Genomic DNA, 16237 nt, shown 5'->3' on the forward strand with positions numbered 1-16237 from the left:
CGGCTACTTTAATGTTGTATTACACATTACCTACACAAACACTTTATATGGAGCACAGTTTTCGGTTTTTGCAATACATCAATTATAACTGAAACTACACATATGATCGAAACAAAATTGTGTTCAATCTTTACTTCATACTTAGACATGAATATACGTGCGAGGAAATCCCTCTAACTAATCGTTATAGGTACTAGAAAATTAACAAATTGTCTTTTTTTTTAGGTGAATCAGTATCGGACCGAGCCGAGAGCGTCACTCAGTTGGTCAACGAGCAGCGGTGTATCGAAGTGCGCATAGCGCGCGCCGCTGGCGGGCTCGGGCTGAGCATAGCGGGCGGCCGCGGCTCCACGCCCTACATCGGCGACGATGACGGCATTTTCATATCCAGGGTTACTCCCAACGGACCCGCGTACTTGGCGGGCCTCAGGGTGAGTACCAGGAACCCTTTGAATCCTAGTTGAGAGCATTAAGGCCTGTCTCCATATTGCGCGGCAAACTATCGAACATTGGCTCGCGAGGCAGCCGCGCGCAATGGATACCGGGTTGGCTCGCGAGCCAACTCGATCAGATCGCGTTGGCTCGCGAGCCAACCCGGTATCCATTGCGCGCGGCTGCCTCGCGGGCCAATGTTCGATAGTTTGCCGCGCAATATGGAGACGGGCCTTTACACTAACTGGAAATCAAGAAAACAAGATGCCTTATACGGTCTGTGTTGACACTCACTGTTTCAATGAGACGAATGGAAAATAAAACAAATAAATAAAAGTATTATTAATGGAAATTAAACGCTTTCTTATTTATAAACTGAAAGCCACTTTCTCTACCTAAATACTGAGGCTTCCATAACAATTTCAAAAAAAAAACCTAGAATATTGCCTTCAGTTTCCAGTTTATTTGTAGAATAAGGTTAATTTTGATTAAATAACTCATTCCTCGTGGTTTAAAACATATTAGGTACATTACATATTCTAATAAGTTTAAGATCAAATCTCCGACGCACGAACCAATCCTTGACCGGTCAGGTATGCAAGTGAAGCCATTGTAATAGGTAATCTGACTTGATCTCATTTGGCTCAGGTTGGTGACAAGGTGCTGTCCGTAAACGGAACACCAGTGGTGGATGTGGACCACTATTTTGCAGTGGAGGTGCTGAAAGCTAGCGGAGCCACATTGGTGCTGGTCGTCACGAGGGAATCACCAACCTCCACAAGGTAAAAATCGAAGGTTACATGCAATAGTACATTACTACAGATGCAAAGCAATAAAACTTTATGCCCCACTTTAAAAAAATAGCCTAACATCTGCACTTTCTATATAAATATTATTAGAAATACTTTAAAACAATCTTTTATATGAGCATTGTTGACACCTTTATAGAGGCAACTTGATAACCGTTTTATTATCTAATAAAAGCGATGTATTTTATTGATATGACCCGCCATGTTGCCATTCACTTCAACGACCTAGGGCGCAGTTACCATTAAGTGCTTAACACGAGCCACCGCTCTCAATCAGAAATAAAAAATATTCTTATTTTTCCTTGGCAATTTTCTAACACCGAATCAAACGCGTCCTCGCCGCTGAACGAATGATTTTCAAACACACAGATCTTGCAAATCACCAGTAATTACGTTACTGATCGCTTACCATTTGCCGGTAAAGCTGCTCTTAATACCATACAATACAGTGCATAATGGGCCTCTACCAATATTTGTTTGACGTACGTAATTTGAACGAAATATCTTCCGGAACATGGTAATCGATTTTGTGCATTTACTCGCAAGTAGAGCGTCTAACAGGTTCAGTCCAGGCCGAGCTTAGCGTTGTTCTTTATCCGGGCCGCGTAATGATTTTACACAGTAAGAAAACAGTTTACAAACGGTTTGAGCACAGTTTTGTTTTTCACAGAACTCACAGCAGGGCTCCGAGTGGGGCGAGCCATCATTCTGTGTCAAGCACGACCGATACGGTGTCGACTTTGGAAAATGGACAGGTAAACTATAACAGTGCTTACTGTGTTTATATTACTACTTGACAAACATAAGTAGTCAATATTTGCATTAATCAAAAATATAGAAGTCGTATTTAAATTTTACAGATATGTAAAGAAGATGATGTCATGCTGACTAGAAGTTGAAGTTGTACTTTTAAGATTTTCTCATATCGAATATTTCAAAGTTTTATTGAACAGATTTTACGCTGTTAGCTGGTAACTCGTCATAATTATTATTCGTATTAAATTAAAGGCATCGAGACTATAGAGTTGAATGAAGTAGAAAGTATTCCTTTTATCATAGCAATATGAAAGTTCTGCCTATAATTATTTACTACAATTAATCGACTGATAATACTACAACCATTCATTCATTCGGTCACAGCTGTGTGTCACTAACTATATATAAATCTCATTAAGATGTATTATGATTGTTGATTGTATTTTAAAACCGTTGACATTTTTTAGTTACGTTTAGCTTTGTAAATACTAAAGCAGGGGTCGGCAAACTTTTGAGAAGAGCCAACTGCAGAAAAAAATCACTTGTTCTATGTTATGTCCACTTTGAAGAACTCGTAGTATTATTTTGTATGGGTGGCTTGAAAAGCCGCAAGCGTGGAGGCACGAGTTGCAGTTTGCCGATTGTTAACCAATTTGTAACTCCCTCAGATACCGACAGGACGCGGCATACCCACCAAGCCACTGATAATCGGCAATGCGTACGCGCAGGAGTTTGAGCCGGAACAGAAACCCCCCAACAACAATCAGCATGTCAACTTCAGCCCCTCGCCCACCGGCCACGTCACCACAGACACCTACCACCGCCTCGAGGCGTCCCCGCCGCCGCTTACGCAGCCCTATATCCCTCCAGGTAAACCTAATTTCAATCGCAAAACCGCCACATATAAGGCAATCCATATGACAATACTTACTCAAATTACATAGGTATACATTTTGTCATTCGTAACTTTCACGAGTAACATTCCAAAACATAAATTACACACGTATAAACTATTCTAAGGATTAATGGAAAGGTTGTCTTGTCTTGGTATAATTTGATTACGCTTCCACGGCGTAGTTGAACGAATCGATTGTGAATACAACCACGAAAGTAGCTTATCACTCTTATCAGTCGATGATCTAATGTTGTCTTATTATGTTTTAGGGACTGACGTAGAAATTACTACATTCTCGGTCTCGGTACCTTCAGAAGTTAATTTGTTTTTAGTTATGATAATTACTTTGTATCTTTTTAGGGTTCCGTAGCCAAATGGCAAAAAGCGGAACCCTTATAGATTCGTCATGTCTGTCTGTCTGTCTGTCTGTCCGTCTGTCCGTCTGTCTGTCCGTCCGTATGTCACAGCCACTTTTCTCCGAAACTATAAGAACTATACTGTTGAAACTTGGTAAGTAGATGTATTCTGTGAACCGCATTAAGATTTTCACACAAAAATACAAAAAAAAAACAATAAATTTTTGGGGTTCCCCATACTTCGAACTGAAACTCAAAATTTTTTTTTTCATCAAACCCATACGTGTGGGGTATTCTAATATCTAATAGCATTTTTTTCTAAACTGAATAGTTTGCGCGACAGACACTTCCAAAGTGGTAAAATGTGTGTCCCCCCCCCTGTAACTTCTAAAATAAGAGAATGATAAAACTAAAAAAAAATATATGATGTACATTACCATGTAAACTTCCACCGAAAATTGGTTTGAACGAGATCTAGTAAGTAGTTTTTTTTTTATACGTCTTAAATCGCCTAAATACGGAACCCTTCATGGGCGAGTCCGACTCGCACTTGGCCGCTTTTTTTTAACAGCTCGTACTTACTCGTATAATTAATATCATAATCTTATTCTGCAGTCCCAATTCTAGTTTTCATTAGTTTTCATTAGTCAGCCATCCGGTTTGTAGGGGGAAATGACGAAATGACGATGGAAAAATAAAACATAAAGCGATTTATACATACATGTTAATGTATAATCCGTAAGATGTATAAGATAACATTATCACAGCGTGAGTCATGATGTCATCATGGTCACGTAATTTAGTCATTGTTTTGTTTATAATCGATTGGGTGTGTAATGTTGACCTCGATTCAAAATTCTTTAGATGTACTTAAAATCAAAGTCAATGATCGTGCCATTTATGGCTCGATAGCATTTTAATACGGTTCCCGGTGTCCAACAATTAAGGTGAAGGTTAACTAAATGATTGACCTCTGATTTGTGTGGTATCATGTTCAATTGACTGTCAAATAATGAATCTGGAGTTTTCTATGTTAAATTATTGCAAGTCATTATTCGTTTCTATTAACCATCGAAGTATTTTTTGGTTCACCGGTGAACAATCGCTAAAAAAGCGTGTAATTATTATATAATGTTAAATAATGGAATGTGCAGCCAACAGTTTGTCTTCTGTGTTCTTCGCCGTTATGCTATCATGCGTATCAAATTTACCTTTAGTTCGCATTTATTTGTAATTGATTTTAACAGCCTTTGACGGAAATCATTGTTGTCATGTTCATTTTGGTCCACTATTTTATAAGTAATTTTAACAAAGTACTAGAATGGTGCCTGGAGGTTTTTTACGCAATAAATATTAAAGTAGAATATAATTCGAATTGCAGCATATCAACAGAAAGTCCTAGTCCACACGACCCTGATCCGCGACGGAGCCGGACTCGGGTTCAGCATAGCCGGCGGCAAGGGTTCTCCGCCGTACCGGGACGACAGCGACGCCATCTACATCTCGCGTATCTCGCCGCAGGGCGCTGCCGCCAAGGACGGCAAGATGATGGTCGGGGACAAGGTTGTTTCGGTGAGTTACGCGATTTTAAGTATATCGTAAGTCCTGGGCCACAAGACCCTGATCCCAGGCTGGGTAAGAGTTTTGCCAGCCGTACCGGAATGAGAGTGACGTCATCTACATCTCGCGTATCTCGCCGCAGGGCGCTGCCGCCAAGGACGGCAAGATGATGGTCGGGGACAAGGTCGTTTCGGTGAGTTACGCGATTTTAAGTATATCGTAAGTCCTGGGCTACAAGACCCTGATCCCAGGCTGGGTAAGAGTTTTGCCAACCGTAGCGGAATGAGAGTGACGTCATCTACATCTCGCGTATCTCGCCGCAGGGCGCTGCCGCCAAGGACGGCAAGATGATGGTCGGGGACAAGGTCGTTTCGGTGAGTTACGCGATTTTAAGTATATCGTAAGTCCTGGGCCACAAGACCCTGATCCCAGGCTGGGTAAGAGTTTTGCCAGCCATCCCGGAATAAGAGTGACGTCATCTACATCTCGCGTATCTCGTCGGAGGGTGCTGCCGCCAAGAACGGAATGATACTTAATGGTCGAAGACGTTTCGTTTCGATGAGTTTCGCGATATCATACCTTATACCGAAACAATGTAGATTTATTATGATGAGTTAGGACTTGATACTTAATACTGACTTCTAAGGGCAATGTGATTTTTAAAACAATAAGAGCGTGTCCACACTAGCGATATGCGAGCGAGTTAAAGCGAGGCTCGCGGCGAACTCGCTGCGCGCTCGCCTCGCTTTCAATTCGCTCGCAAATCGCTAGTGTGGCCCCGCTCTAATCTGATCATTTGAGACAGTAGCAACTTAGAATTATTCTAAAATTCGTTGGTTAAATACTAATTCATAGTAAGATTTGTTTTAAACTGAAATGTTATCGTTACGCGTCATGAATGTGGAAACCGCGTGGACTTACAATGGATCGTAAAATGCTGTTTTTATTATTTTGCTGCACAAACATTTATGACGATTAAAGCGAAGGTCCCGCCATTATTGAATTACTTTCAAGACTGGTAATAATATAGCACAAACATGGGTAACTATTTCCATCGGCCGATACCTATAATTATCAACTCGATTGTTATCTATATGGCACCGCGTTACTATGAAACAGATGGTCGATACTGCGAATCGTGACTAAGCTCAAGTGTCCAACGTTGAATTGCAGATCAACGGCGTGGAAATGGAGAACGCGCGTCACGAAGCGGCGGTGTCGCTGCTGACCGGCCACGAGCGGTTCGTGCGGCTGGTGCTGCAGCGGACCATCACCCCGGAACAAGGTTCCTGTCGTACCATATTACACTATAAATCACTCCCATCTAAGTCTCCGGTTGATGTACGCTGCGCAGCTAAGTTCTTTATAAATGTGACGCTGCACGCAGACTGAATAAGGTCTAATACATACATAGTCTAATAAAACATGGTCTTCTCTTCCCAGAGTGACACAAGCCTACGTCACAATAACATTGCCACTTTGTATAGCGCTATTGCATATTATCATATAGCGCTGTCGCATAATGACGTAGGCTTGTGTCAGTCACGTGGTCGGAAGAGACTACCAGGCGGAATATATTATTATACCATGGTCTAATAGATTACTTCAGTCGATTCATATTATAATTGCTTCAACAAAAAATGTTAGCAAAGAGTTACGTCATATGAGCCTACAAAATTTTGAGGACATGGTATTAGACATTTACCCAACTTTCAACGAATCCATCTTATATAAATATTTTATTTTATAAACTTGCCCCCCATGTGCATCGATCGTCATGTTTATAAGACAATGCATCCGTCACATGATTGTTCTCGATATACCAGCCCGTGACAAAGTCGGCAGTAATAACTTGCATCAGCAGATTTAATATAATTATTATGATATAAAAACCATTACGACGTTCTTGAAATCGTATCCAGCAAATTATAGCAACAGCTGTTACGTATCTGTTTAAGTAATATTACTTAAATGCTTTGGTTAAGTTTTAAATAATTACTTTTGTCTCGTTCAGACGAAACGCTCCCGCGCAAGTCGACGTCAGACGAAGTGAGAGAGCACAAGACCAGCCTGCCGAATGTGAACGCTCCGGCACAGAAACCCAATCACATCAGTGCACCTGTAGCAAATCACACTCTACCGCGTGACACACACGTGCATGTCGCACCCACACAGATACAGGCACCAGTACAGCAGACACCGCAACAGCATGCCCAGAAACATACCACTTTCGCACCCAACGCAGTCCCGCCACAGCCGGCACCGAGGAGGCTAAGCCAAGCCAACGGACAGGTGAGGCTTCGTCGAGCCCGTGCGACGCTTTGACAGCCTCTGGCTATTGAGCCACCGCTTATAGTACACTTCAGTACTTCCTAAATTTAAACTCTTAGCAAATTTTACTTCAAAAAGCTGTAATTAAATCCAGAATTACATTATCAGAAAATACGCACAATTGTAGTTCCTATTTAAGCACGTATTTTTGTAGACACTGTAGTTAAAGTAGATCATTAGGAGCTTAAAGTTAGTATCAATAAAATAAATGAATAGAATTACCTCTTGAACGCTGTACGATGGTGTTGTTAATAATGATGTAAACGAATTGTTGCTGCAGGCCACGAAATCGTCGACTAACAGCACTAGCACGCCCTTAACCCCCGGCGCCAATAACATGCACGGATCTACTGACGACGTGTTCGATGACATTCAGGTAAGGACCGATTTACTTGATGTAATGCCCAACGTTCGCAGGTGATGGTTACATGTCGGTTTAACACGTTCACATCCCGTGCTTGTCTGATACAGCTTTACACCATTATTATACGTATTATATATCACTTTATTCGTAGCATTTTAACGTCACGGTTTCCAAAATGGCGGCGGAAGATGCCGCGTCTTACGCGTCTCGAAATATAGAGCTCATATTTCGGGATGGCGAGACACGGTTATCCTACGCAACCGTTGATAACAAACCGTTGGCATTTAAATTTGTAAATTTCATGTTAGTCCATGTTAACGTAACATTATTTTACTTTTTTCAGACACTTAGAACAGAGACAACGCACAATATTTAGCGTGATGTTTCTCAAAGCTATTTGTGTGATTTGCGGCACCGCATGGATAGTTAGATGAGCATTTCACTTGCAAATACATTGAAATATAAATCTTCTCTCAATATTAGTATGTAGCATCTTACTGCATGATGAAAGGAGCACCGACCAAGAATATTCAAGAAAACATTATGCGTGTATGTAGAAACGACAGTATTTCTGGGTGTAGAGAGAGTAGCATGGGTTAATTATACAAAGGTTTTGCTTATAGGAATGCATAATCTAATAATCTTATTCAAGTAAGTACCTGAAAGCGGATACAACCTGTTCTAAAAGTAGCTCTTATTGCTAGACGATCGCTACTTGTAGTAATCAGATAGAAATGTGTGTATTTATAAACGAAGTGGAATGTGTCGTCAGACATTCCAACCTTGATCAAGTGGGGTGTGCTATCAGTTTATCGAATCTTATCGCTCTATGGCGATACGTACATAGTACTTGTAAGTACCTAAGTAATATGGCTCAATTCCAGAGACTGACAATACTACTAAGGGGATTTTCATGTTTACAGTAATTGTGGTAGCGTATACGTAATCGGATAATTGTATTTTTTTCTCATTATCCGAAAAAAAAAACAAGAATCCTACAATTATCTACAATATTTTATCATAATTAAATTTAAAAACGAGGCAAGATAAATAAAAACAAAACAAGATATTCCGACGATCTGGTTAAGATCGCTGAGAGCCGATAGATGAGATCAGCGCACGATCGGTCATTGTGGGGAAACCGGAAGTGGACCCTTTTCCGCTAAAATGATGATAATTAAATTGAAAAATAGACAATGGTAACTAAAGCATGACGTCATACGCATATATCAGTCATACAAACTTCACGTTAATTAGTCGTTTTGTCATTTCGGTAAACAAGAACTAAAATAATATTATAAATACGTACCAGAGTCCATTGTCTGTATGCTGTATGACCGAGTAGTATAACCACTTTTTCATCACACTATCTAATGAAGCATTGTATTTCACACAGGTTTAGCGGGAGTAATATCTTATTGTATTCCCTAGGAAGTAAAGGCTTTTCAATTATGTCACTAAGTCATATAAACCAAGAAGGTAATAAGTTAAATACATATGATTGATTATAAAAGAGTTTCACCTTCAGAATACTCATGTTCATTATTTAATTTATTTTGTCATAGCTGATTAAATATTTTTTACGCTCCCAATTGGCGGGTTACTGACTTTGAATATAAAAAAATAATGCATTGGCTACTATAACATCATCGACAAATCATGCGGTGTCGGCAATGAAACTCGTTAGTAGAGCAAACCCGTAAATCCAAATTGTGACTTGAAAAGAGTGTTCTGTGTCTGATGTGAACGTGTTAAACGCGCAGCCCTCTCGGCCGATAACGAACGAGGAGTTCCAAGCGATGATACCGGCGCACTTCCTCGGCGGCCGTCGGCCGGCGGCGGAGCCCGTGGAGCGCGGCGTGCGCGTCACCGTGGAGCGGCCGGCCGCGGCCGTGCTGCTGCCGCCGCCGCCGGCCGCCGTCGGCCGCGTCACCGAGACCATCACCAAGTCCACCTTCACCGAGACCACCGTCACCCGCATCACCGACAACCAGCTGCTCGCGCCGCTCATCGTCGAAGTAAGATAACACTGTGCCACGCGACGCGTTTATAGGTGCCCGCTTCATTCACGTCGATACTGAATCCTATTCCTATCCGGCCCGTAGCAACGTGTGACAAGAAAAAGTTGATTATAGTATGGTTCTTCTCAGGTGAACTTTTCGCTTCGAACCTTAATCTTTCAAACAAAGGCCATTGTCTCTATTATCGCAAAGCCGCTAGCTCGAGCGTTAGCACGTGCCAGTACAACATTCATATTGAAAAACAACCGGTATCGTCATAGTATTAAGGTTCAAATTTAATGTCACTGATATTCTAGATATTACGTTTTGGTAGTGTAGGACGATAGACCGCCCCGAAGCGATACGGCACTCGTATTATTTTGATACTTAGTGTGGTGTTAAAAATGAAACACGGTTATTTATGATAAAGCGTTGTATATTTGTTATATAACAAAATCTAAGGTAACAATGTAAATTTAAGATTAATAAGTTTAACATAGGTATAATCAACATTTTTCCGTGTAGGGTACAGTTATAGGCCTTTGTTTGAAAGATTAAGGTTCGAAGCGAAAAGTTCACCTGAGAAGAGCCATACTATAACCCAAATAGTTAATCAACTTTTTCTTGTCACACGTTGCTATGGTTACGGTCTCCCGAGTCACTCTTAAAATTCTAGGATTTTCGTATTTAAATGAACCAAACTTGCATTTTATGGTAGTTATAAGACCTTTCCATAATGGGACATCTACTGAGCATGTGACTAGATTCTAGAACATGGTACAGCAGTTCTTCTAACAATTTATGCTACTATTGTCTCCTCGCTGATGGGACAGAATAACAACAAAAAAAATAGTTGATTGACCCATTTGATACCTTATGTCCTGGCTTATTTGCGTATGGATGGACTCTTCCTTATTTGCAATAAAGATATTGAGTATCTTTCAACCGGTTGTTGGGACCGGTTATGGTAAATCTGCGGTGAAATACATTACTCGACCGGTGTTACCGGTGATGGCGGTCCATATCGCCACATTGTCAAAATAGTTTACGCTTTTGGTGGTGTTACCATATTGTTTCAGTGCAGAGTTACATATCCAGTCTCTAATGAAGTAAATGTAAAGCGGGCACCTATTTGCGCTATATTTTAGAGCTGTTGAGCGACCGGGCGTATATAAGGCTTCGACGTTGCACCGAGACACCGCTGCTGCTGCACGCTCACTGCTAGAAATCACTCATTAAACCTCACAAGTTATTTTAAACTAACTAGGGTCCCTGGTAATATGCGAATGTTTTTAAACCGCTTATCTGGTATTTAGGTATGTCTAAACCAAACAAACCGCCTCTAGAAGTTAAGCAAAAAGTGGCGAGTTATGCGAGAAAGGGATTATTTTTCTCTCTCGTACGATTCTTAGGGCTGGGTTGTATTTCCCACAAGCAAAGAGTTATTGATTGAAGAGAGAGGGAAAGTCTAAGTTAAAAACGTGTCAGCTAGTTTGACAGCCGAAACAGATGGCGATGTACTGCACCATATCCATATGTCTTCTGCCCTAGTAGCACGGTAGCATTTTTATCGTTTATCACCATGCCTGTCACGTTCTAACAAGTATGTAAGTGCGAAAGTGACGGGCATAGTGATAGTCGATAAAAATGGAACCGTGCTGAGCCCGCTGGTCACTGAATTGTCGAACGTCAAACTTTGACAACCAAAGTTACTGCATAATGTAAAGAGCCGTACAGCGCCATCTCGTTTAACTGTCAAATTCGAAGCACGAAATTGTCTTGAGACTCTTCTCATTATACACAATTACTAAATCTTTGTCACTTAATTTTGCTTGGTCATTTATGTTATTGATGCTGGGTATAGCTATGGCATATGCAATTCCTCGGATGGAGAGCTACCATCCGGTTGGAATTGGCTTTGAAAACGAAAATCCAGGTCATCACTTGAATTGTTATAAAGAGATATACACTTACTGCTTAAACTAGACAAATGGTTAAACCATTGTACCAGACACTTTGAAATCAAAATCCATTTGCCAGCTCAATCCTCCATAGAGATTGCCTACCGTTAAAGTACGCTTGAAGCTTCAAAGCTCCAACCACAAGCCTAATATATCGTGTTACAACAGAATTTCCTTGTTGCAGGATGTGGTTTTGGTAAAGGAAGGAGGCTCTCTTGGATTCAGTATCATAGGCGGTACGGATCATTCCTGTGTGCCATTCGGGGGAAAGGAACCTGGAATATTTATTTCCCATGTAAGTATTGCCAAATATGTAAATTTTAATGGCCGACAACTGTAGGTTAAAACGTTGTAGGCACAAGAAAAAAGATGCTCTATTAGCTACTACTTTAAAAGGATACGTTAAGCTAAGGTCACACCCAGTCAATTTGATTTGACTTTGTGTTGGGAATATTGAACACTGCTACATTGGCTTATCGTTTCATGTATTTAACTATTGTGTAAGGTGAGATGGGGTAAGTAGAACATAGTCAGGCGTGTCTAACTCCGCGATTTCGTCGCTTTGCTACAGGTAGCTAAAAGTACATCCGTTCGGCCCCAATTTTGGGGAAAGCCATAAGCCGCGAGTGGCGCTGTCGCCACCTAGCGCTGATCGTAACAGACGCGTTTTGTTAGAGAGTGAGTCTTCTGTACTTAGTACTATTATTTATTCTGTGACATAGTTTATTTTCTCGGGACAAGACGAACACTATGATGACGATTCCGTGAAGTTTTCATGACTCGGTGTTTTACCCTTAATAATGAAACGGCGCTTGAATGTGACTGCAACATATCGTTCAGGTGGTACCCGGCGGCGTGGCGGCGCGGTCCGGCAAGCTGCGCATGGGCGACCGCCTGCTCAAGGTGAACGGCGCCGAGCTGCCGGGCGCCACGCACCGCGACGCCGTGCAGCTGCTGCTGCAGCCCGGGCCCACGCTCACGCTCACCGTGCGCCACGACCCGCTGCCGCTCGGCTTCCAGGTCAGTACTAAATGGTGATGCTTGTACGGTCCAACCTTGGAGGATATAATCAAACGGAGACGCCATGTCTGTAATTTTCTGTACAAAACAGTCTGCCGATTTTTGCGGGGGAGGGGAACGTCAAATGTATGCGTAACGTAAAAATAGCCATGTCAGATAAACGTCAGTCCATACATTGTGTATGACCGTTGGCCGCCTATTTTCGACAGAGGGGAAAGCCTGTTAATGGCTACTCCGTTTAGTTGTATCCTCCAAGGGTCCAACTGTTATCAAGGGCTGCGAGGCTAGGGCATGTAGCGCAGACGAACGACAGAATTATCTTATATGAATTGTTCAACGTTCGAGGATAACAAGTTGTTGACAGTCAATTCACCACTGAATTGATGGCGCCGTGCATCTGATCAGTAATCGATCTCTTCTACTCAGTATGTCTAATACTCAATTGTCTGTGCTACATTAAAAAGACAAGATTTCTACCTAAGAGTATTTGAGCACATTTGCTTGAATCTGCAATTGAGTACAGAATACAGATAATTAAAATAAGGTTTGAAAATTAAATACCTAACAAAATATTCGTTGATATTAATATTTATCAATCAACTAAAAACTCATTTAGTTTGAAAATGCACATGGATATGTATTAATTATGTTTTTAATTTGTATGTACTTACACGCAAGTAAGTCGCGCAGTGTTTTGCATGAAAGCGAGTGGTCGGGTTGTGAGTCATTGGATGACTATTAATATATACGTAATGTGGTTATTAGTAGATAAATTGAGTATTGCTTACCGTAGTATTTGGCAAAATTGCAGTGAACGAAACAGAAGTATTTGCATATTGCTTATCATAGGTTTATGTATTTTACTACAAAGGTTTTGATGAAAACTTGTTTAGTAGGTATATGTACGCAAACTGTCGCTTACCGCTGCAAGTAGTGAGAAAAGATACACGTGTACTCTGCCACATGTAGCGCATTATTCTCTTGCATCTTATCACAGGCCGTCAATATTAGATATCTATTTACACACTGCAAACTTCTGCGGCTTGATTTTTCTTGATGCAAACATACATTACCGTCCGACTTATGTAAGAAGGATTAAAACGCGTACAATCGTACATACATAATTTAAGCCTGTATTTAGTTGTTACCAAATGAAGAAGAATAATCCATCTGCCCCTCGGTTGGGAATTAGACCCGCGTAATTCATAAAGGAGCAGCTTCAAACCTTTGCTATAACATCCAAATCGTTGTTTTGTTCCACACGTGCACTCGACGACCGCGGGGCGTTCGTTCAGACACTCGTTCAAGTTGAGATTGTTGACGCAACTGTAAGTCCTCACCCGGCGATCTCAGGCCTATGTGTGTTACTTTACCAGATATGTGTGTCGAAACCGTACCCCTCCCACAGTCACTGTGCTCAGCTAACGTCGTTTTGAATGGTTATAGTATGACGCTTACACTCTACGTAGATGTACTTTCAATATTCAGTATACCCGCCCCTTTGGTTTTTCTTGATCCAATGTATTAAAATAAACGCAAGATTTGGAATTGCTACAAATATAACGAATGTAGCGCGGATGAGAAAGCATTGCCTAATCATTCAGTAGATGTTAGTGGACTTCCTATACCTACTATTAGAGAGTTAAAATAGAAACCCTGTTTATTTTTTAGAATAGCTTTAAACGAAAGACATATTTTATTATTCTGCGATGTTGTCTTGTAATTTCCGGATGAAGTTAGAGTGTCTTGCGCTAGAGTATTGTAATGAATAGTGCATGAAATGTTGTGTCTTTTTGCATGAGCAGTTCTTAATGTAGGTTTTTTTTTATAAATGATGAGAATGATATATATCAACTCAAGGATATCTCATATATGTCAAGTTATTATAATAATAAAGTTTAACACTGTGAGCCTATAGTATTTTTCATATAGCTTGGGTACAGGGACAATTATCATCTGAATATTATTTTATTTATAACCTTATCGCAAAAAACGTAGGTATTGAGATGACTACTGTTACCGGACTAAAGCTGTTAAAAAATACTAAGTATAGTAAAGACCTATATTACATACGTCACTCGCTTTGACACACAATGAACTATATATCAGTTCGAATTCGTGATCGGGGCTTTTATTTTCACACTCACCGAAGGTATCGCCTCAGATGTATAAAATCTGATTTCGAGCTGTAAAAAATCTGTGACATCGGAATCATTATACTGGTTAATCATAGGCGATACGCTTAGTAAGTGATGGGAAAACTTAAGTGAGTTATTTTGCGATCAAATTCGTTAAACATTGTGACGTTTACCAAACAGGACCTAACGATAGTAAAGCAAGAAGGCGAGAAACTCGGTATGCACATAAAGGGCGGGCTGAATGGTCAGCGCGGCAACCCCAACGACCCCAACGACGAGGGCGTTTTCATCTCCAAGATCAACAGCGGCGGGGCGGCTCGGCGGGATGGAAGGCTCAAGGTAAGACCATTTTTTGGGCTTAGCTGGACCTTGCGACTCCATATCCGCCATTTGGATTTTTTTTCAAAAACTGAATCGACCAAAAAGACATGTAATTGTGGAACTTACACACACAATTTCACGAGAATCGGTTATGAAATGTGACCTGTAGAATAAAACAGCCGAACCGAAGTACAAAAGCATTTTTGCCCAAGCTCCCTTGGTATTGGCCAACGAACGATTTTTTGTGATAATCTCGATTTTACCAATCTTGGTAACTGGAGGTTTTCAGAAAAAGTGTACCATTCTTGTTTTTCGAGAATGTATATCTTTTGGGTTATATCGCCTCTGAATCACGAGGTCTACTGATTGGAACAATATTTTGGGTGTCATTTTTGTGACGGTCCATATAAAATGTACCATGTGAAAATGCGTTACAAGTGACAATTCTTTTCGGACACTTCTTTTTTCCTTTTTATATCGATAGTCCTCGTAATTCAGAGTAGAAATAACCTAAAAGTTAATGGTTTTTCAAAAATAAGTAAATGGTACAGTTTTTTCAGAAAATGCCCAACTACAGCAATGATGGAATATGACCATAACGGCCTAAGGGCCACCCCACATCTGGCGTCTTTCGAGCGTCGGCGTCGGTCAGCGCTATGGAAAATGACGTCGCTGCGCAGTTGCGCCGACGTTGCGTCGACGTTGCGTCAAGCAGGGCCATAGAGTTGTAGACGCCGACGAGACGCCGACGCTCGAAAGACGCTAGATGTGGGGTGGCCCTAAGACAAGAACGTTTGATATGTACAGGTGGGCATGCGCCTGCTGGAAGTGAACGGCGTGTCGCTGCTGGGCGCCACGCACAACGAGGCGGTGAACGCGCTGCGCTCCGCCACCAACGCGCCGCTGCACCTCGTCGTGTGCCATGGCTACTCGCGCCCCGAGAAGTACCACGTTAGTCGGGCTCATCCTTTTTCACTACATACTATTTAACTAATTTCAACCATCAATAGTACATTATTGTCGAGGTTCGGAAGTAGCTACTCGCAGACTGAGGATTCGTTGGGAGTCCGTTTAATTGAATCCGAAGCCAGCAAGTAGCCTTCCAGCCGAGTCATATATGTATAGTGCTTTTCTCAAAAATGGTGCAAGAAATATACTTGGTCAACCAGATCTTGACAGTAGAAAAAGGCGGCAAATTTGATAATTGTAGGCGCGAAGGGATATCGTCCCATAGAAAATTTGAATTTCGCGCCTTTTTTTACTGACAAGATTTGCTTGACCAGCTATAGAAATA

At 41.3% G+C, this 16237-nt stretch overlaps 1 protein-coding gene across 1 annotated transcript in view; it reads left to right on the forward strand.

Annotated features, from left to right (window-relative positions):
* LOC134658697 (protein lap4) overlaps positions 1-16237 on the forward strand; it is a 122471-nt gene that overhangs the window by 85473 nt on the left and 20761 nt on the right. The window contains exons 14-26 of the mRNA XM_063514352.1: positions 226-431; positions 1081-1214; positions 1912-1996; positions 2666-2867; positions 4630-4820; positions 5982-6093; positions 6823-7100; positions 7420-7515; positions 9267-9521; positions 11649-11759; positions 12305-12484; positions 14803-14961; positions 15751-15894. Coding sequence (XP_063370422.1) covers positions 226-431; positions 1081-1214; positions 1912-1996; positions 2666-2867; positions 4630-4820; positions 5982-6093; positions 6823-7100; positions 7420-7515; positions 9267-9521; positions 11649-11759; positions 12305-12484; positions 14803-14961; positions 15751-15894 — 2153 coding nt within the window. The remainder of the gene's footprint in view (positions 1-225; positions 432-1080; positions 1215-1911; positions 1997-2665; positions 2868-4629; positions 4821-5981; positions 6094-6822; positions 7101-7419; positions 7516-9266; positions 9522-11648; positions 11760-12304; positions 12485-14802; positions 14962-15750; positions 15895-16237) is intronic.

The sequence above is a fragment of the Cydia amplana genome, chromosome 2, assembly GCF_948474715.1.
Source record: "Cydia amplana chromosome 2, ilCydAmpl1.1, whole genome shotgun sequence".
Taxonomy (NCBI): Eukaryota; Metazoa; Arthropoda; class Insecta; order Lepidoptera; family Tortricidae; genus Cydia; species Cydia amplana.